Source organism: Pleurodeles waltl, chromosome 2_1 (assembly GCF_031143425.1).
Source record: "Pleurodeles waltl isolate 20211129_DDA chromosome 2_1, aPleWal1.hap1.20221129, whole genome shotgun sequence".
Taxonomy (NCBI): domain Eukaryota; kingdom Metazoa; phylum Chordata; class Amphibia; order Caudata; family Salamandridae; genus Pleurodeles; species Pleurodeles waltl.
The window spans coordinates 571,171,198-571,191,425 of record NC_090438.1 but is presented as its reverse complement, the minus strand read 5'-3'; the positions used below and the strand labels follow the sequence as shown (position 1 = coordinate 571,191,425).

The window sequence follows — 20,228 nt, the reverse complement described above, 5'->3', positions numbered from 1 at the left end:
TCAGTGTGTCACCCTGCATATATGTCGATAGGTCATCTTGCCTAGTACTTTATTTCACAAGCTTTTCGCTGAAGGATACTTAAGTTAAAACCACTGTACATCTGGTCCTCATCACATCTTTCCTACTAAAAACCACCCCGTGTATGTCCTGGAGAAATCATTACATTTTGTCTAAGCCAGAAGATTTAAACTAAACACATCTTTTAAAGCAACACCCGGAGCTGGGTTTTAGAGCTTTTTGTCCTGATTGTGCACAACTTCAGCCCTTTCTACAGAAATAATGCAAGTACTATGTGCTTCTCTGTAAAATTATGAATGCGCACTGAGACATGTGTTAGCTATTATAAACGAGATCGTATCATATACATGAGAACAGTTGTCATAGAAACTAAAAACACACTCTCTAAAAGCTTGTAAAGCATGTTTTTTTCTTCCTTGGAAGTACACATTACACAAAAGAAAGTGCAGTTTATACACATTACGCATGCCAGACAACAGAAGTAAAACGCGTGTATTACTGTCTATTGGAAAACACAATACTCAATTTACACTTCTAAATGCATTTAGTAAGAATTGATGTTACAGTAATGGTGTGACTGTTACATTGAAGTCAGCTTTGATCGGCAGGGAGCAGGGTTTCCAGGATGGAGATCTGGAAAGTTTGAGCACACTCAAAAAACTCAAGAATTTGTGTTTTTTCACATACTTTTTCTTGGCCCCTGCCCATTGTAAAACAGGCCATGGATTACTTCAATGGAGGCCAGGAGTATATCACTTTCCAAAGTGATATGGAAAAGGAACATCCCCAAAATTGGTGGACAATTATAGAAAGGGGTTTCCCCATTAGGGAAATATAACTCCCCAAGAAATAAAAGAAAACATGTTAACATAAGTGTAAGGAAATGCCTCCTTGGCATGGTTGCCCCCTGACTTTTTGCCTTTGCTGATGCTATGTTTACAATTGAAAGTGTGCTGAGGCCTGCTACCCAGGCCCCAGCACCAGTGTTCTTTCCCTAACCTGTACTTTTGTATCCACAATTGGCAGACCCTGGCATCCAGATAAGTCCCTTGTAAATGGTACTTCTAGTACCAAGGGCCCTGATGCCAAGGAAGGTCTCTAAGGGCTGCAGCATGTCTTATGCCACCCTGGAGACCTCTCACTCAGCACAGACACACTGCTTGCCAGCTTGTGTGTGCTAGTGAGGACAAAACGAGTAAGTCGACATGGCACTCCCCTCAGGGTGCCATGCCAGCCTCTCACTGCCTATGCAGTATAGGTAAGACACCCCTCTAGCAGGCCTTACAGCCCTAAGGCAGGGTGCACTATACCATAGGTGAGGGTACCAGTGCATGAGCATGGTACCCCTACAGTGTCTAAACAAAACCTTAGACATTGTAAGTGCAGGGTAGCCATAAGAGTATATGGTCTGGGAGTCTGTCAAACACGAACTCCACAGCTCCATAATGGCTACACTGAAAACTGGGAAGTTTGGTATCAAACTTCTCAGCACAATAAATGCCCACTGATGCCAGTGTACATTTTATTGTAAAATACACCCCAGAGGGCACCTTAGAGGTGCCCCCTGAAACTTAACCGACTATCTGTGTAGGCTGACTAGTTTTAGCAGCCTGCCACAAACCGAGACATGTTGCTGGCCCCATGGGGAGAGTGCCTTTGTCACTCTGAGGCCAGTAACAAAGCCTGCACTGGGTGGAGATGCTAACACCTCCCCCAGGCAGGAATTGTCACACCTGGCGGTGAGCCTCAAAGGCTCACCTCCTTTGTGCCAACCCAGCAGGACACTCCAGCTAGTGGAGTTGCCCGCCCCCTCCGGCCCGGCCCCCACTTTTGGCGGCAAGGCCGGAGAAAATAATGAGAATAACAAGGAGGAGTCACTGGCCAGTCAGGACAGCCCCTAAGGTGTCCTGAGCTGAGGTGACTCTAACTTTTAGAAATCCTCCATCTTGCAGATGGAGGATTCCCCCAATAGGGTTAGGATTGTGACCCCCTCCCCTTGGGAGGAGGCACAAAGAGGGTGTACCCACCCTCAGGGCTAGTAGCCATTGGCTACTAACCCCCCAGACCTAAACACGCCCTTAAATTTAGTATTTAAGGGCTACCCTGAACCCTAGAAAATTAGATTCCTGCAACTACAAGAAGAAGGACTGCCTAGCTGAAAACCCCTGCAGAGGAAGACCAGAAGACGACAACTGCCTTGGCTCCAGAAACTCACCGGCCTGTCTCCTGCCTTCCAAAGATCCTGCTCCAGCGACGCCTTCCAAAGGGACCAGCGACCTCGACATCCTCTGAGGACTGCCCCTGCTTCGAAAAGACAAGAAACTCCCGAGGACAGCGGACCTGCTCCAAGAAAAGCTGCAACTTTGTTTCCAGCAGCTTTAAAGAACCCTGCAAGCTCCCCGCAAGAAGCGTGAGACTTGCAACACTGCACCCGGCGACCCCGACTCGGCTGGTGGCGATCCAACACCTCAGGAGGGACCCCAGGACTACTCTGATACTGTGAGTACCAAAACCTGTCCCCCCTGAGCCCCCACAGCGCCGCCTGCAGAGGGAATCCCGAGGCTTCCCCTGACCGCGACTCTTTGAACCTAAAGTCCCGACGCCTGGGAGAGACCCTGCACCCGCAGCCCCCAGGACCTGAAGGACCGGACTTTCACTGGAGAAGTGACCCCCAGGAGTCCCTCTCCCTTGCCCAAGTGGAGGTTTCCCCGAGGAATCCCCCCCTTGCCTGCCTGCAGCGCTGAAGAGATCCCGAGATCTCTCATAGACTAACATTGCAAACCCGACGCTTGTTTCTACCCTGCACCCGGCCGCCCCCGCGCTGCTGAGGGTGAAATTTCTGTGTGGACTTGTGTCCCCCCCGGTGCCCTACAAAACCCCCCTGGTCTGCCCTCCGAAGACGCGGGTACTTACCTGCAAGCAGACCGGAACCGGGGCACCCCCTTCTCTCCATTCTAGCCTATGTGTTTTGGGCACCACTTTGAACTCTGCACCTGACCGGCCCCGAGCTGCTGGTGTGGTGACTTTGGGGTTGCTCTGAACCCCCAACGGTGGGCTACCTTGGACCAAGAACTAAGCCCTGTAAGTGTCTTACTTACCTGGTTAACCTAACAAATACTTACCTCCCCTAGGAACTGTGAAAATTGCACTAAGTGTCCACTTTTAAAACAGCTATTTGTGAATAACTTGAAAAGTACACATGCAATTTTGATGATTTGAAGTTCCTAACGTACTTACCTGCAATACCTTTCGAATGAGATATTACATGTAGAATTTGAACCTGTGGTTCTTAAAATAAACTAAGAAAAGATATTTTTCTATACAAAAACCTATTGGCTGGATTTGTCTCTGAGTGTGTGTACCTCATTTATTGTCTATGTGTATGTACAACAAATGCTTAACACTACTCCTTGGATAAGCCTACTGCTCGACCACACTACCACAAAATAGAGCATTAGTATTATCTATTTTTACCACTATCTTACCTCTAAGGGGAACCCTTGGACTCTGTGCATGCTATTCCTTACTTTGAAATAGCACATACAGAGCCAACTTCCTACATTGGTGGATCAGCGGTGGGGTACAAGACTTTGCATTTGCTGGACTACTCAGCCAATACCTGATCACACGACAAATTCCAAAATTGTCATTAGAAATTGATTTTTGCAATTTGAAAAGTTTTCTAAATTCTTAAAAAGACCTGCTAGGGCCTTGTGTTAGATCCTGTTTAGCATTTCTTTTAGAGTTTAAAAGTTTGTAAAAGTTTGAATTAGATTCTAGAACCAGTTGTAGATTCTTAAAAAGTATTCCAACTTTTAGAAGCAAAATGTCTAGCACAGATGTGACTGTGGTGGAACTCGACACCACACCTTACCTCCATCTTAAGATGAGGGAGCTAAGGTCACTCTGTAAAATAAAGAAAATAACAATGGGCCCCAAACCTACCAAAATACAGCTCCAGGAGCTTTTGGCAGAGTTTGAAAAGGCCAACCCCTCTGAGGGTGGCAACTCAGAGGAAGAGGATAGTGACTTGGAGGAAAATTCCCCCCTACCAGTCCTATCTAGGGAGAACAGGGTCCCTCAAACCCTGACTCCAAAAATAATAGTCAGAGATGCTGGTTCCCTCACAGGAGAGACCAACACCTCTGAAATCACTGAGGATAGCCCCAGTGAAGAGGACATCCAGTTAGCCAGGATGACCAAAAGATTGGCTTTGGAAAGACAGATCCTAGCCATAGAGAGGGAAAGACAAGAGATGGGCCTAGGACCCATCAATGGTGGCAGCAATATAAATAGGGTCAGAGATTCTCCTGACATGTTAAAAATCCCCAAAGGGATTGTGACAAAATTTGAAGATGGTGATGACATCACCAAGTGGTTCACAGCTTTTGAGAGGGCTTGTGTAACCAGAAAAGTGAACAGATCTCACTGGGGTGCTCTCCTTTGGGAAATGTTCACTGGAAAGTGTAGGGATAGACTCCTCACACTCTCTGGAAAAGATGCAGAATCTTATGACCTCATGAAGGGTACCCTGATTGAGGGCTTTGGATTCTCCACTGAGGAGTACAGGATTAGGTTCAGGGGGGCTCAAAAAACCTCGAGCCAGACCTGGGTTGACTTTGTTGACTACTCAGTGAAAACACTAGATGGTTGGATTCAAGGCAGTGGTGTAAATAATTATGATGGGCTGTACAATTTATTTGTGAAAGAACACCTATTGAGTAATTGTTTCAATGATAAACTGCATCAGCATCTGGTAGACCTAGGACCAATTTCTCCCCAAGAATTGGGAAAGAAGGCGGACCATTGGGTCAAGACAAGGGTGTCCAAGACTTCAACAGGGGGTGACCAAAAGAAAGGGGTCACAAAGACTCCCCAGGGGAAGAGTGATGAGACAACCAAAACTAAAAATAGTAAAGAGTCTTCTACAGGCCCCCAAAAACCTGCACAGGAGGGTGGGCCCAGAGCCTCTTCACAAAACAATGGGTACAAGGGTAAAAACTTTGATCCCAAAAAGGCCTGGTGTCATAGCTGTAAACAGCATGGACACCAAACTGGAGACAAGGCCTGTCCCAAGAAAGGTTCCACTCCAAACTCCCATCCAGGTAACACTGGTATGGCTAGTCTCCAAGTGGGATCAACAGTGTGCCCAGAGCAAATCAGGGTCCACACTGAAGCTACTCTAGTTTCTGAGGGTGGGGTGGATTTAGCCACACTAGCTGTCTGGCCGCCTAACATGCAAAAATACAGACAGCAACTCTTAATTAATGGGACTAGAATAGAGGGCCTGAGGGATACAGGTGCCAGTGTCACCATGGTGACAGAGAAACTGGTTTCCCCTGGCCAATACCTGACTGGAAAAACTTACACAGTCACCAACGCTGACAATCAGAGAAAAGTACATCCCATGGCAATGGTTACTTTAGAATGGGGAGGGGTCAATGGCCTGAAACAGGTGGTGGTCTCCTCAAATATCCCAGTGGACTGTCTGCTTGGAAATGACCTGGAGTCCTCAGCATGGGCTGAGGTGGAACTAAAAACCCATGCAGCAATGCTGGGTATCCCTGAACTGGTGTGTGTGAAAACAAGAGCACAATGCAAGGCACAGGGTGAAAAAGTAGAGCTGGAGTCTGGAAAAATGGCCCAGCCTACCAAGAGAACAGGAAAGTAAGTTGGGAAACCAACTGCAACACAGCAAAAGAAAGGGAACCTCTCTTCTCAGGAAGAAGTTCTGCCCTCTGAGGGAACTGAGCCTTTGGAGCTTGAACCTTATCAGGTTGAGCTCTTAGGCCCAGGGGGACCCTCAAGGGAGGAGCTGTGTAAGGGACAAGAAACCTGTCCCTCTTTTGAAGGCCTTAGGCAGCAAGCTGCTGAAGAGTCCAAAGGCAAGAAAAATGGAACGCATAGGGTCTATTGGGAAGATGGGCTCCTGTACACTGAGGCCAGAGACCCCAAACCTGGTGCCACTAGGAGAGTGGTAGTGCCTCAGCTGTTCAGGAAGTTCATCCTAACATTGGCCCATGACATTCCCCTTGCTGGACATTTGGGACAAACCAAGACGTGGGAGAGGTTAGTCAACCACTTCTACTGGCCCAATATGTCCAACATGGTTAAGGAGTTTTGCCTCTCCTGCCCCACCTGTCAAGCCAGTGGTAAGACAGGTGGACATCCAAAGGCCCCCCTCATTCCACTTCCAGTGGTGGGGGTTCCCTTTGAAAGAGTGGGTGTGGACATAGTTGGTCCACTAGAACCTCCCACAGCCTCAGGAAATATGTATATCCTGGTAGTAGTGGATCATGCTACCAGGTATCCTGAAGCTATTCCCCTTAGGTCGACTACTGCCCCTGCAGTAGCCAAGGCCCTCATTGGTATCTTTACCAGAGTGGGTTTCCCTAAGGAGGTGGTGTCTGACAGAGGTACCAACTTCATGTCAGCATACCTAAAGCACATGTGGAATGAGTGTGGAGTGACTTATAAATTCACTACACCATACCATCCACAAACTAATGGCTTGGTTGAGAGATTCAACAAGACATTAAAAGGCATGATCATGGGGCTCCCAGAAAAGCTCAAAAGGAGATGGGATGTCCTCTTGCCATGTCTGCTTTTCGCTTACAGAGAGGTGCCACAGAAGGGAGTAGGATTCTCACCCTTTGAACTTCTGTTTGGTCATCCTGTAAGGGGACCACTTGCTCTTGTTAAAGAAGGCTGGGAGAGACCTCTCCATGAGCCAAAACAAGACATAGTGGACTATGTACTTGGCCTTCGCTCTAGAATGGCAGAGTACATGGAAAAGGCAACCAAAAACCTTGAGGCCAGCCAACAGCTCCAGAAGTTTTGGTATGACCAAAAGGCTGCACTGGTTGAGTTCCAACCAGGGCAGAAAGTCTGGGTTCTGGAGCCTGTGGCTCCCAGGGCACTCCAGGACAAATGGAGTGGCCCTTACCCAGTACTAGAGAGGAAGAGTCAGGTCACCTACTTGGTGGACCTGGGCACAAGCAGGAGCCCCAAGAGGGTGATCCATGTAAACCGCCTTAAGCTCTTCCACGACAGGGCTGATGTCAATCTGTTGATGGTAACAGATGAGGATCAGGAGGCAGAGAGTGAACCTCTCCCTGATCTTCTGTCATCAGACCCAAAAGATGGTACAGTAGATGGAGTGATCTACTCAGACACCCTCTCTGGCCAACAGCAAGCTGATTGTAGGAGAGTCCTACAACAGTTTCCTGAACTCTTCTCCTTAACCCCTGGTCAGACACACCTGTGTACCCATGATGTGGACACAGGAGACAGCATGCCTGTCAAGAACAAAATCTTTAGACAATCTGACCATGTTAAAGAAAGCATCAAGGTGGAAGTCCACAAGATGCTGGAATTGGGAGTAATTGAGCGCTCTGACAGCCCCTGGGCTAGCCCAGTGGTCTTAGTCCCCAAACCTCACACCAAAGATGGAAAGAAAGAGATGAGGTTTTGTGTGGACTACAGAGGGCTCAATTCTGTCACCAAGACAGATGCCCATCCAATTCCAAGAGCTGATGAGCTCATTGATAAATTAGGTGCTGCCAAATTTCTAAGTACCTTTGACTTGACAGCAGGGTACTGGCAAATAAAAATGGCACCTGGAGCAAAAGAAAAGACAGCATTCTCCACACCTGATGGGCATTATCAGTTTACTGTTATGCCCTTTGGTTTAAAGAATGCCCCTGCCACCTTCCAAAGGTTGGTGAATCAAGTCCTTGCTGGCTTGGAGTCCTTTAGCACAGCTTATCTGGATGATATTGCTGTCTTTAGCTCCACCTGGCAGGATCACCTGGTCCACCTGAGGAAGGTTTTGAAGGCTCTGCAATCTGCAGGCCTCTCTATCAAGGCATCCAAATGCCAGATAGGGCAGGGAACTGTGGTTTACTTGGGACACCTTGTAGGTGGAGGCCAAGTTCAGCCACTCCAACCCAAGATCCAGACTATTCTGGACTGGGTAGCTCCAAAAACCCAGACTCAAGTCAGGGCATTCCTTGGCTTGACTGGGTATTACAGGAGGTTTGTGAAGGGATATGGATCCATTGTGACAGCCCTCACTGAACTCACCTCCAAGAAAATGCCCAAGAAAGTAAACTGGACTGTGGGATGCCAACAGGCCTTTGACACCCTGAAACAGGCAATGTGCTCAGCACCAGTTCTCAAAGCTCCAGATTATTCTAAGCAGTTCATTGTGCAGACTGATGCCTCTGAACATGGGATAGGGGCAGTTTTGTCCCAAACAAATGATGATGGCCTTGACCAGCCTGTTGCTTTCATTAGCAGGAGGTTACTCCCCAGGGAGCAGCGTTGGAGTGCCATTGAGAGGGAGGCCTTTGCTGTGGTTTGGTCCCTGAAGAAGCTGAGACCATACCTCTTTGGGACTCACTTCCTAGTTCAAACTGACCACAGACCTCTCAAATGGCTGATGCAAATGAAAGGTGAAAATCCTAAACTGTTGAGGTGGTCCATCTCCCTACAGGGAATGGACTTTATAGTGGAACACAGACCTGGGACTGCCCATGCCAATGCAGATGGCCTTTCCAGGTTCTTCCACTTAGAAAATGAAGACTCTCTTGGGAAAGGTTAGTCTCATCCTCTTTCGTTTGGGGGGGGGGTTGTGTAAGGAAATGCCTCCTTGGCATGGTTGCCCCCTGACTTTTTGCCTTTGCTGATGCTATGTTTACAATTGAAAGTGTGCTGAGGCCTGCTAACCAGGCCCCAGCACCAGTGTTCTTTCCCTAACCTGTACTTTTGTATCCACAATTGGCAGACCCTGGCATCCAGATAAGTCCCTTGTAAATGGTACTTCTAGTACCAAGGGCCCTGATGCCAAGGAAGGTCTCTAAGGGCTGCAGCATGTCTTATGCCACCCTGGAGACCTCTCACTCAGCACAGACACACTGCTTGCCAGCTTGTGTGTGCTAGTGAGGACAAAACGAGTAAGTCGACATGGCACTCCCCTCAGGGTGCCATGCCAGCCTCTCACTGCCTATGCAGTATAGGTAAGACACCCCTCTAGCAGGCCTTACAGCCCTAAGGCAGGGTGCACTATACCATAGGTGAGGGTACCAGTGCATGAGCATGGTACCCCTACAGTGTCTAAACAAAACCTTAGACATTGTAAGTGCAGGGTAGCCATAAGAGTATATGGTCTGGGAGTCTGTCAAACACGAACTCCACAGCTCCATAATGGCTACACTGAAAACTGGGAAGTTTGGTATCAAACTTCTCAGCACAATAAATGCCCACTGATGCCAGTGTACATTTTATTGAAAAATACACCCCAGAGGGCACCTTAGAGGTGCCCCCTGAAACTTAACCGACTATCTGTGTAGGCTGACTAGTTTTAGCAGCCTGCCACAAACCGAGACATGTTGCTGGCCCCATGGGGAGAGTGCCTTTGTCACTCTGAGGCCAGTAACAAAGCCTGCACTGGGTGGAGATGCTAACACCTCCCCCAGGCAGGAATTGTCACACCTGGCGGTGAGCCTCAAAGGCTCACCTCCTTTGTGCCAACCCAGCAGGACACTCCAGCTAGTGGAGTTGCCCGCCCCCTCCGGCCCGGCCCCCACTTTTGGCGGCAAGGCCGGAGAAAATAATGAGAATAACAAGGAGGAGTCACTGGCCAGTCAGGACAGCCCCTAAGGTGTCCTGAGCTGAGGTGACTCTAACTTTTAGAAATCCTCCATCTTGCAGATGGAGGATTCCCCCAATAGGGTTAGGATTGTGACCCCCTCCCCTTGGGAGGAGGCACAAAGAGGGTGTACCCACCCTCAGGGCTAGTAGTCATTGGCTACTAACCCCCCAGACCTAAACACGCCCTTAAATTTAGTATTTAAGGGCTACCCTGAACCCTAGAAAATTAGATTCCTGCAACTACAAGAAGAAGGACTGCCTAGCTGAAAACCCCTGCAGAGGAAGACCAGAAGACGACAACTGCCTTGGCTCCAGAAACTCACCGGCCTGTCTCCTGCCTTCCAAAGATCCTGCTCCAGCGACGCCTTCCAAAGGGACCAGCGACCTCGACATCCTCTGAGGACTGCCCCTGCTTCGAAAAGACAAGAAACTCCCGAGGACAGCGGACCTGCTCCAAGAAAAGCTGCAACTTTGTTTCCAGCAGCTTTAAAGAACCCTGCAAGCTCCCCGCAAGAAGCGTGAGACTTGCAACACTGCACCCGGCGACCCCGACTCGGCTGGTGGCGATCCAACACCTCAGGAGGGACCCCAGGACTACTCTGATACTGTGAGTACCAAAACCTGTCCCCCCTGAGCCCCCACAGCGCCGCCTGCAGAGGGAATCCCGAGGCTTCCCCTGACCGCGACTCTTTGAACCTAAAGTCCCGACGCCTGGGAGAGACCCTGCACCCGCAGCCCCCAGGACCTGAAGGACCGGACTTTCACTGGAGAAGTGACCCCCAGGAGTCCCTCTCCCTTGCCCAAGTGGAGGTTTCCCCGAGGAATCCCCCCCTTGCCTGCCTGCAGCGCTGAAGAGATCCCGAGATCTCTCATAGACTAACATTGCAAACCCGACGCTTGTTTCTACCCTGCACCCGGCCGCCCCCGCGCTGCTGAGGGTGAAATTTCTGTGTGGACTTGTGTCCCCCCCGGTGCCCTACAAAACCCCCCTGGTCTGCCCTCCGAAGACGCGGGTACTTACCTGCAAGCAGACCGGAACCGGGGCACCCCCTTCTCTCCATTCTAGCCTATGTGTTTTGGGCACCACTTTGAACTCTGCACCTGACCGGCCCCGAGCTGCTGGTGTGGTGACTTTGGGGTTGCTCTGAACCCCCAACGGTGGGCTACCTTGGACCAAGAACTAAGCCCTGTAAGTGTCTTACTTACCTGGTTAACCTAACAAATACTTACCTCCCCTAGGAACTGTGAAAATTGCACTAAGTGTCCACTTTTAAAACAGCTATTTGTGAATAACTTGAAAAGTACACATGCAATTTTGATGATTTGAAGTTCCTAAAGTACTTACCTGCAATACCTTTCGAATGAGATATTACATGTAGAATTTGAACCTGTGGTTCTTAAAATAAACTAAGAAAAGATATTTTTCTATACAAAAACCTATTGGCTGGATTTGTCTCTGAGTGTGTGTACCTCATTTATTGTCTATGTGTATGTACAACAAATGCTTAACACTACTCCTTGGATAAGCCTACTGCTCGACCACACTACCACAAAATAGAGCATTAGTATTATCTATTTTTACCACTATCTTACCTCTAAGGGGAACCCTTGGACTCTGTGCATGCTATTCCTTACTTTGAAATAGCACATACAGAGCCAACTTCCTACAATAAGCGAATACAATTTCAGCAAGAATCTACACACGTGTATTAGTACAGTTAGGCATGTGTAAATGCTGAAGACTGTGAATACCTCTAGTAAACTGGAACTGATGCAGAGACCTAAGAGTGCCAAGAATCCTTTGAGAATTCTAAAAATCATATATTTACACCCAAATGCAGAGTAAAACTACAGGTGTTAGTTTTGAACTTTTTGTAAATTGAGCCAACAAATTGAGTGAGAGGGAGAGATAGAATAACAGACAGAGATGAAGACATAGACAGGGTACATGCTGACAGGGGTGTATCTTTAAATAGTGCAGCAGGTGCAGGGGCAATGGGGTCTATGAGTTTATAGAGTCCACTGTGTCCCAGTTATGGCAATTGTTTCACTATCTAACCGTGCGTGGGAGAGGAGTAACCCTTGTTCCTGGCTTGCGTTAGGCCCCATGGCACCCTTGCTTGGCCACTGGACAGTGGGTACTGTGGAAAATGCTCCTATTGAACCTTTGAGAAAAATAATTTGTAAATGTTGCTAGAAACCTTTCAAGTAATTATAGAACATAATACGTGGTTTCCTGATATGTGTCTTTCATACCACATCTTATAGTGCGAAATATAGTTTACAATTAGTTAAAAATATTACTTTAAGACACTTGAAATTATTAGATTATTTAAAGAGGTTCTGTTTGAAAAGGGTAAGGTTCTGCGCTGTGGTTTCAGGGAACAAGTCCTGGGTAACCTCTTTAGCACACGAAGTGATCTTAAGGAAATAAATACTCTTATACTTCAGCCTCCTGTTTCTGAAGATGAAGAGCTTGAACTCCTAGGTGAAATGCCATCAAGGCTTTAAATATTCTGCTTATCTGTTATTTCCTCAGGCACAACAGAACACAGCTCCATGTTTCTGAGAGCTTGCTGATTGTCTGTCCCAGACAGTACAGAGGTCAATGTGCTAACAGGTTCAGAGATTGGTATTTCATCTTCTCCCTCACGAGCCATCAAGACATTTCAATCAGTGTTCCCTTCTCACCCTCCATGAGTTTAGTCCCTCGAGCAGAAGAACCGTCTCCAACCAAACGCGTTGCTCGTGAAACTATGTCTCCCACTCATAGGAGAGCAGAGGTTTACTGCGACTTTTTAAAACTCTCCTTAAAAAACATTTTTCTGGCCATTTGCTTTGTTTGGTGATTTTTTTAGATCATCCTTCTGTGTTGCTTTTCTTTGAGGAATAGATTCCGTTCCCATTAGGAGGTGTGCAAAGCAGGGGCGTTGTGAACCCCCGCTGTAGCTGCTTCAGCGGGTTTGGGGTTCTTTATGGACCTCTTCTGCCTGCAGCTTAGCAAACAAAAGCTGATAAACACCATTGTAAAGGAATACAGCCTCAATAGGAGAGTAAACAGGAGCAAGGAAGAACGAAGGATATGCAAATAAAAGAGGACACATTGAAGGAATATTGAATGGAAGGAAGGGTGAACGGATTTATGGATGAGTGGGTGGATGGATGAGTGGGTTAAAGGATGCCTGAATGGATATGTGGATGGACAGGTGAAAGGATGGCAGAGTATAGGGATAGATGAGTGAGTGAATTGATAAGTGGATAAACAAGCGAAAGGATGGCAGTGTGGATGGATAGATAAAAACACAGGTAATGGATGTTCGTGTGGATGGAATAATGGATGGGTAGATGGCAGAGTGGATAAATATATGATGGGTGGGTGGACAGGAGAATGGATGGATGGACGGCAGAGTGGGTGGGTGGATGGATGGATGGAAGGACGGATTGAATGGATGGATGGATGGGTGGGTGGATGGATGGCTATATGGGTGGATGGAATAGGGAAAGATTGAATGATGAATGGAAGAATTAAAGGATGACAGAGCGTATAGGTGAAATAGTGGATGTCAGCGGGTCGATGGAAGGTTAGAAAGATGAATGCGTAGATGCTTGGATGAAAGAGAGAAGGGAGGTTTTCTGGGAGGTAAAGGCTCTCTTGCTTCACTTGCTTGGTGTTATCAGACATTTAGTTCAAAGTTCGGGATAATTTAATTTTCTGGCTACTCTCTTTGTGCAAAGTATTTTTATCACTACCATCATGCATTTCTTGCTAAGAATGCAAAAAATATAAATGCATAGGTGCAAAGTTCTGAGTGAACAGGACTTCACATAAACGTCACATTGTCTGCACTTTCATCACTTTGTACACAAGTGTAATCTTGTACACCTTTCCCTCGAGAGTGTTGATTCAGCTTTGAGGACAAGCTATGCAAAGCATGCCCTCGTATACAAAGCGCTAAAGTCTAGATCAGATCTACCTATTTTGAGGCCAGGAGATGAAAGAGAGAGGGAAAAAGCTATTTTGCTTTTGGGGCACGTTTTATCGCAAAGTCTCACTGTCCGAGGAAATGGAAGCAAGGAATGAATTCACATGCCGTGAAAAAAATGCTTGGGTTTAGTGGAAGGGAAAGTAAGCAACTGCAAAATACGTGTCAACAAACAAATATTACAAAAACTAACCATACAGAACTCCTAGATGCACCAGGGTGACTCACAACCCTTAACTCTACTAGGATGGCGCACAACCCTTAGTTGTACCAGGTGACACACAAGTCGTAACTGCAGAAGCCTTGCACACAACCTTTAGCTGCAATAGAGTGACACACAGCTTTTAACTGCACTATAGTACTATACAAACCTTACCTGTACTAGGGCGAAACCCAATACTTAGTTTCACTAGAATGACGCACAAAATGTATCTGTCCAACTTGTCGCACACCCTTTATTTCACTAGTGTGACATACAACCCTTAACTGCATTAGTGTGACACATAATCTTTAACTGCACTAGGGTGACACAGAAGCCCTAACTACGTTAAGGTGACACACAGCCCTTCCCAGCATGACGGTGACACACAACTCTTAGTTGCACAAGGGTGACAAACTAACTTTAGTTGGACTAAGGTGACACATAACCCTTAGTTCTGCTAGGGTGAGACACAGCCATTAACTGTACTAAGGTGCCACACAGGTCTTACTAACACCCCTTAAGCAGTCATTCAAGAGTTATAAGAGCTGCCTACCGAGGTCATCACAGGAACCCTCTAGGGCAAACGTATCTTTAAGGCCCATTGTGATGATTTAGATCCTCAAAGGCTAGCCTCTATATGGGCCTAGCAGCCATGCTGTGGAAAAAACTTCCAAAGTCTTGCAGCATCGAGTCATGCAGTCTAAGGATCCTACACAGGGTTTGCCACATTGCAACGGAGTAACCCGTCCCCAGAAACGAAATCAGACATTAAGACCCAGAAAAAAGACAATGTTTATGGTCTGTCAGTTTTTTCCTCGTTACAATTAATTAGTTCATGAGACTGGATGTAGCCAAAGGGAATCTTGGCACTCGCCACTGCCAACATGCTAAAGTCCTTGAATGAGAAAAGAGATACGTTTGAGAATCATTTCGTGCTTCACTGACAGTTTCTCTAAAGTGACCTCTCAAAATGGCTTCCGGCAAAATGCAAAATTACTACCCCTGAAACGAACACAAAGCCCTGTGTGGCCACAAACTCCATGATCGCCAAAGTTGCTCTCATCACTTTAAACTCCTGAGGATAAGCTTCTCCATCAAGAATGGATTTTCCCGCATTTCTCTGTTCCTTTTTCCCACGCTACCATCAGTGCTATCCCTTCTGTTTATTTTCCATCCCTTCCGCACATGGTGATTTTGGCACAAATGTCCGACTGCGTTTTTAGGAAAGTTCATTCTCTGAAACACATAATTGTTATTTTGCTTGTTTATTAGGGGTCGGGGAAGTGTCACATTTAATAGAAAATGTGATCGCACAGTGCCCATTCTCCACCCTGCTTAAAAAAAGAATATGATTAAAAATAAAAGGGGGGGGGGGCTTCTCACGATACAAAACATCAGTAATAACAGCTTTCTAAGATGTGAAATTGCCTTACCTGAAAGGTGAAATTGACGGGCTGGAAATGACACTCCAGATCTTCCAACAGAACAAAGTTTGATGCGTCCACAGATTCACCATAAATAAAGGAGGACGGAGACACCACTCTGAAAGGATGACACGAGTGTGGTCAACACAGCGAACCTCTACGGAAACCAGTGAGTCCACAGAGCCATGTCCTGGATTAAACTCTCATTTCTAGAGACATCCTCCCCCAAACCAAAGTCTGTTGAGGTACATGACATACATAGAACATTAAGGAAAATGGTGTCCCTTAGAAATGACTTGACCACATAAAGATCCCAGTCAGGGTATATTTAAAAAAGTGTCAGAACTGAAACCTACTGATAATGGGGTCACTTTTTTCCTTGTAATACGTGGCATTCTGTACCCAATTCAAAACATACCCAGACCTATGTCCCTCCTTATTCATTTTAAAGGGAATTTGCACTCCATGATATCTGAACCGATTGGTTTTGGAAACGGACTTCTATTGACTTCTAATGTTTAGTGTCCACAGTGGCCTTTCGACTCCCCCGCGATATGCTACCCAGGAGTAGTGTATGATTTTTTGGGTCTATCATTTAACATGAACAAGAGAATGAGCTTTTAATAGCAATTACGGCCCTCTGCCCAGTACAAAAATGTAATATTTTTGATGCTGAAATTAACTATATATTTGTAGGCAATTTGAAACCATCTGCATAGGAATTAATAAGGACAGCTGTCGTGTCAGTGCTTTAAACTGAATGGCATTTTCAGATCACCATTCAGCGTGCTGTCATTGCGACATTCCTCACTGTGTCATGCAGTGGGTCTAATTCTTGCCCATTTACTATTTTCCAACTAATCCAGTTTCTATAGATACAATCTCACTAAGCAGGTACAGAAATACGTATTTTATCAGACCACAGTGTGTACTAATAATGTTTATGTCCTGATTCAAAGCACAGTCAATCAATTTTTCTAAAGTCTATGGAATTTACAACAGTAAGGGTCATATGTACGAACACATTTTCCCATTGACATAGAATGGGAAAAACCCTTTGCTACATCTGGCCCTAAATGATGTACCATAGCTAGGCTACTGCATAACTAAAACACTAATGTCCTTCTCCACTGATGCTGGATTTATGTTTTCTGCATCAGTATCTTCAACCCAGATAGTTACCCAGTCATCGACGTGTCCACTTCATGCATCAGAGGCACCGCCAGTGTGAGAGTGTTGTCAAGTAGAGATTCTGCTCGTTCGAGGTTTCCACTATGAGAAAAAACAGTGCGTCAATACTATGGCACACAAAAAGAAAGAGTCCACCAGCCTTGCTGCAGAGCATGGACATCAAAGATACCTCGAGACCCATGATTCTCCACCTACAGATATGCTCAAATGTTCTAATTTCTCTAAGTTACTAAATAAGAGTGACTTACTAATGACGCTAGTAAGGTAGCTCACTGAGGTTTTGTACCTGCAGGAGCTCTAGGTGTGCAAAATGTATGCCTCAAGTCCAAATCACCCTTCTGGCCTCCATCCTTCTGATTTCCCAAAGCGAGAATATTAAAGATTTGTGTCAGAAGCTCTGGTATGTCACAATGCCACCAGGATTACAGAGGTGAGTGTTGAATAAAAGCACATTATAGCATTATTATTTACTTGTCAACACAGTAATCATTCCATAAAGAGTTCTGATGAGGAAAATAATGGAAGGGAAAAATATATACGTTTGTCAAAGGAAAAGGGCAAGTGCATGAAGGACGCAAACATCTCACCAAAAAAGAACGTAAAGCCAGTTAGACCTGACTGAAGGGGTAATTTATCTATTTCAGCAATGGTGTCTGGAAACAATTTGAATACACCTCCCCTGATTACAGGAGAACAAGTTACAACTACAGACATTCTGTGTAAGTCTATTATCCAGACCACAGAACCCAGACCCCCAAGGTCCTCAGAGAACAAGGTGGGGTCTCACAGAAGCCATATATAGAATCTATTAACAACTAATTGCTGCACAGTGACATGCCATTGTGAAGGTCTATCTATGTCACAAATCTATGGTTAAATATGCTTGATTACCAATAGCAGCTTGCCCGTAGGGTGGCCTGGCATCAACCCACCAACCCGCTCTGTCACTACCTGCTTGGCACATAAAGCTCTTACATGAAAAAAGCAACCTCACGGATCGTTTTTTTATTTTCATGTAAAAGCTGCAATATTACCTTGCCAGCAAAAGAGGGCTTCACTGGCTGTATTGTGCATGTGTCAGACGGAGCTCTTACAGCCCAGCTTTGCGCAGACACAGTACATATCTGAAATGCAGCATGTCAGATAACGGAGTTTCGGGGCTTGTCAATCATGTGCCCTCTTGCCCTATTAGAAGTCCACTACAGAAGAAGGCGGACCTACGTACCTCCAACCCCATTTTGACTCCTGATTGAGTAGACTGTGGACCAGACTCTGGTATGCTGATAGCAAGATTCAGAGGTCAGAGAGTCGGAGGAGTAGGGAATACTGGGCCCGCCCTGCAGATAAAGAAAGTGCATGCTCATGTCAAAGAGGAGCAGGCAAGCCTTGCTTTTAGCAGCCTCCAACTCTGTGTGAGTGTGCCAGGGAGTGCATGTGTGTGTTTGTGTGACTGTCTTTCTAGGCTTGCCTGGGACTGTGTATACGTACACTTGTATGTGTGCGTTCAAATGTGTGTTTGTATGTGCAATCTGAAAGCCTGTGGGGTGCGAGGTACTGCAAGCACAACTTAGAATACTTGCCTTAGTGTTAGTCCAAAATGTTTCCTCTTTAAAGTACGGCCTGAACTTTAAAAAAAAAACATACTTCAAGTAGTATAATATTTGAGCTCTGGGTCCAGGAGGATGAACTTTTTTAAACCATGATGTATACGAAGATCCTACCAGCAAAATAAAATTAATCTTGTTGGTCTGTAAAATACCGTGCTTTAACTGTCAACACCAATGCTTGTGAATGTCTAATTTAGAAATGAGCACAACTGAAGTTGTTTATGAATTCAACATACATTAAAAGTGACTATTAGCTGCCACCCAAGCCATTCTTATAGCTTTAGGGGCATGTAATAGTCTGAATTGTCACACTTATGTGTGATTGTTGGAATTTATGCTGGTACTGTCACAAGCAGCGCTGGCAGGTCAATGTTTTGTGCAGGCTGCAATCGCCCCCTGAGAAGGGCCCTCTCCCTCAACTTTTTCGTCAGATTTTGGTATTGATAAAAGTTTCAGTCTTCAGACAACCGTGTACACCCAGGACAGGTATAGAATGTATTAGGTTCGCCAAGCTTCCTTACCAATGTCAGCGAATGTAACTCAGTGAGAACGGGTGAGTCAGAGTGGGTAAGAATAAATTATACTGAGTGAGAGTGCAAGTGAGTGTGAGAGAATATAAATCAGTATGAGTGAGTGAAAGTGTGTTTGCGAGTGTTACTGTTGTGGGTCTGTCAGTGGCCCTGGCATAATTAAGGTAACCCTTGTCATATAGAGTACCAAGGCAAAATACCAGCTGTGGTACATTGGAGGTAATTCATAGCATAAGGGGTATCTTTGCCAAAATGCTGATGCTGGCACACTGAAGGTGATTCTTGGCACAGAGGACATGTGTAGCAAAATACTGGCACTGGCATAGTGGACATAATTCGCAACATAAGAGGCACAGATCGAAAATTATTTGCATTACCATATTGGAGGTAATTGGGGGTAAAATCTTGGAATAAGTAGTACAGGTGCCATGGTAGTGTACCGATGAGAAAATGCTGGCACAATGGAGATAATAATTGACATAGAGGGGGCAGACACTGCATATTTTGAAAAAAGTGGGATCCAGGCCTAGCTTCATTGGCTTATAACAGCAATGGCTTTTGAGCACATTTTTGTGCTTTTAGATGCACTATTTGACAACATTTTTTCAAGCTTTTCTACAGGGTGAAGCCGTCTGAACCCTCCTAAAAGACGTCAGGCTTGGTTGCTTTAGTTTGAAGTAAGTATTACACCCCACCACTTTAAAAAATCACCCACCACCACTGGTTATCACAATTATCACTTTGTTCTGAAGCTTTACTTAAATTCACTCCAATAAGCAGTTGTGGATTTATTAAAAGCTATTTCTAATTCTTTTCAGTATGCCTGAACATGGGTATGAGATCAGCAGGTGGTATCCTTTTTAACACCTGCTATTTGAAAATCAAAAAAGGAAATTTGCAATCGAAGACGGACTCTTTAGTGGCAACTTTCTTTTTTACCGATTAAAGACACCTGTAAAAACGAAAACAAAATTAGAACTATTGTGTAGGAAACTGGAATTTGTTGCAGTTACTCCCACCCACACACTTTTGCCTGATATTGATGCTGACTTGACTGAAAGTGTGCTGGGATCCTGCTAACCAGGACCCACCACCAGTGTTCTTTCCCTAAAAATGTTCCATTGTTTCCACAATTGGCACACCTCTGGCACACAGATAAGTCCCTTGTAAAAGGTACCAGTGGTACAAAGGGCCCTGTGACCAGGAGGGTCCTTAAAGGCTGCAGCATGTGTTGTGTCACCCTAAGGGACCCCCCACCCAACACATGCACACTGCCAATGCAGATTGTGTGTATTGGTGGGGAGAAAAAAGCAAAGTCGACATGGCATCCCTCTCAGGATGCCATGCATCAAAACACTGCCTGTGGCATGGGTAAGTCGCCACTCTAGCAGGCCTTACAGCCCTAAGGCAGGGTGCACTATACCACAGGTGAGGGCATTGCCACATGAGCAATATGCCCCTACAGTGTCTAAGTCCATTCTTCAACATTGTAAGGGTAGTGTGGCCATATTAAGTATATGGTGTGGGAGTTTGTCATTACGAACTTCACAGTTCCATAATGACTTCACTTAATACTGGGAAGTTTTGTATCAAACTTCTCAGCACAATAAACCTCCAC

At 45.9% G+C, this 20,228-nt stretch overlaps 1 protein-coding gene across 1 annotated transcript in view; it reads right to left on the bottom strand.

Annotated features, from left to right (window-relative positions):
• ITGA9 (integrin subunit alpha 9) overlaps positions 1 to 20,228 on the bottom strand; it is an 818,222-nt gene that overhangs the window by 150,192 nt on the left and 647,802 nt on the right. Inside the window, exons 21-22 of the mRNA XM_069215150.1 lie at positions 16,465 to 16,554; positions 15,292 to 15,400 (exon numbers count right to left, since the gene is read on the bottom strand). Of these exons, the coding sequence (XP_069071251.1) occupies positions 15,292 to 15,400; positions 16,465 to 16,554 (199 nt within the window). The remainder of the gene's footprint in view (positions 1 to 15,291; positions 15,401 to 16,464; positions 16,555 to 20,228) is intronic.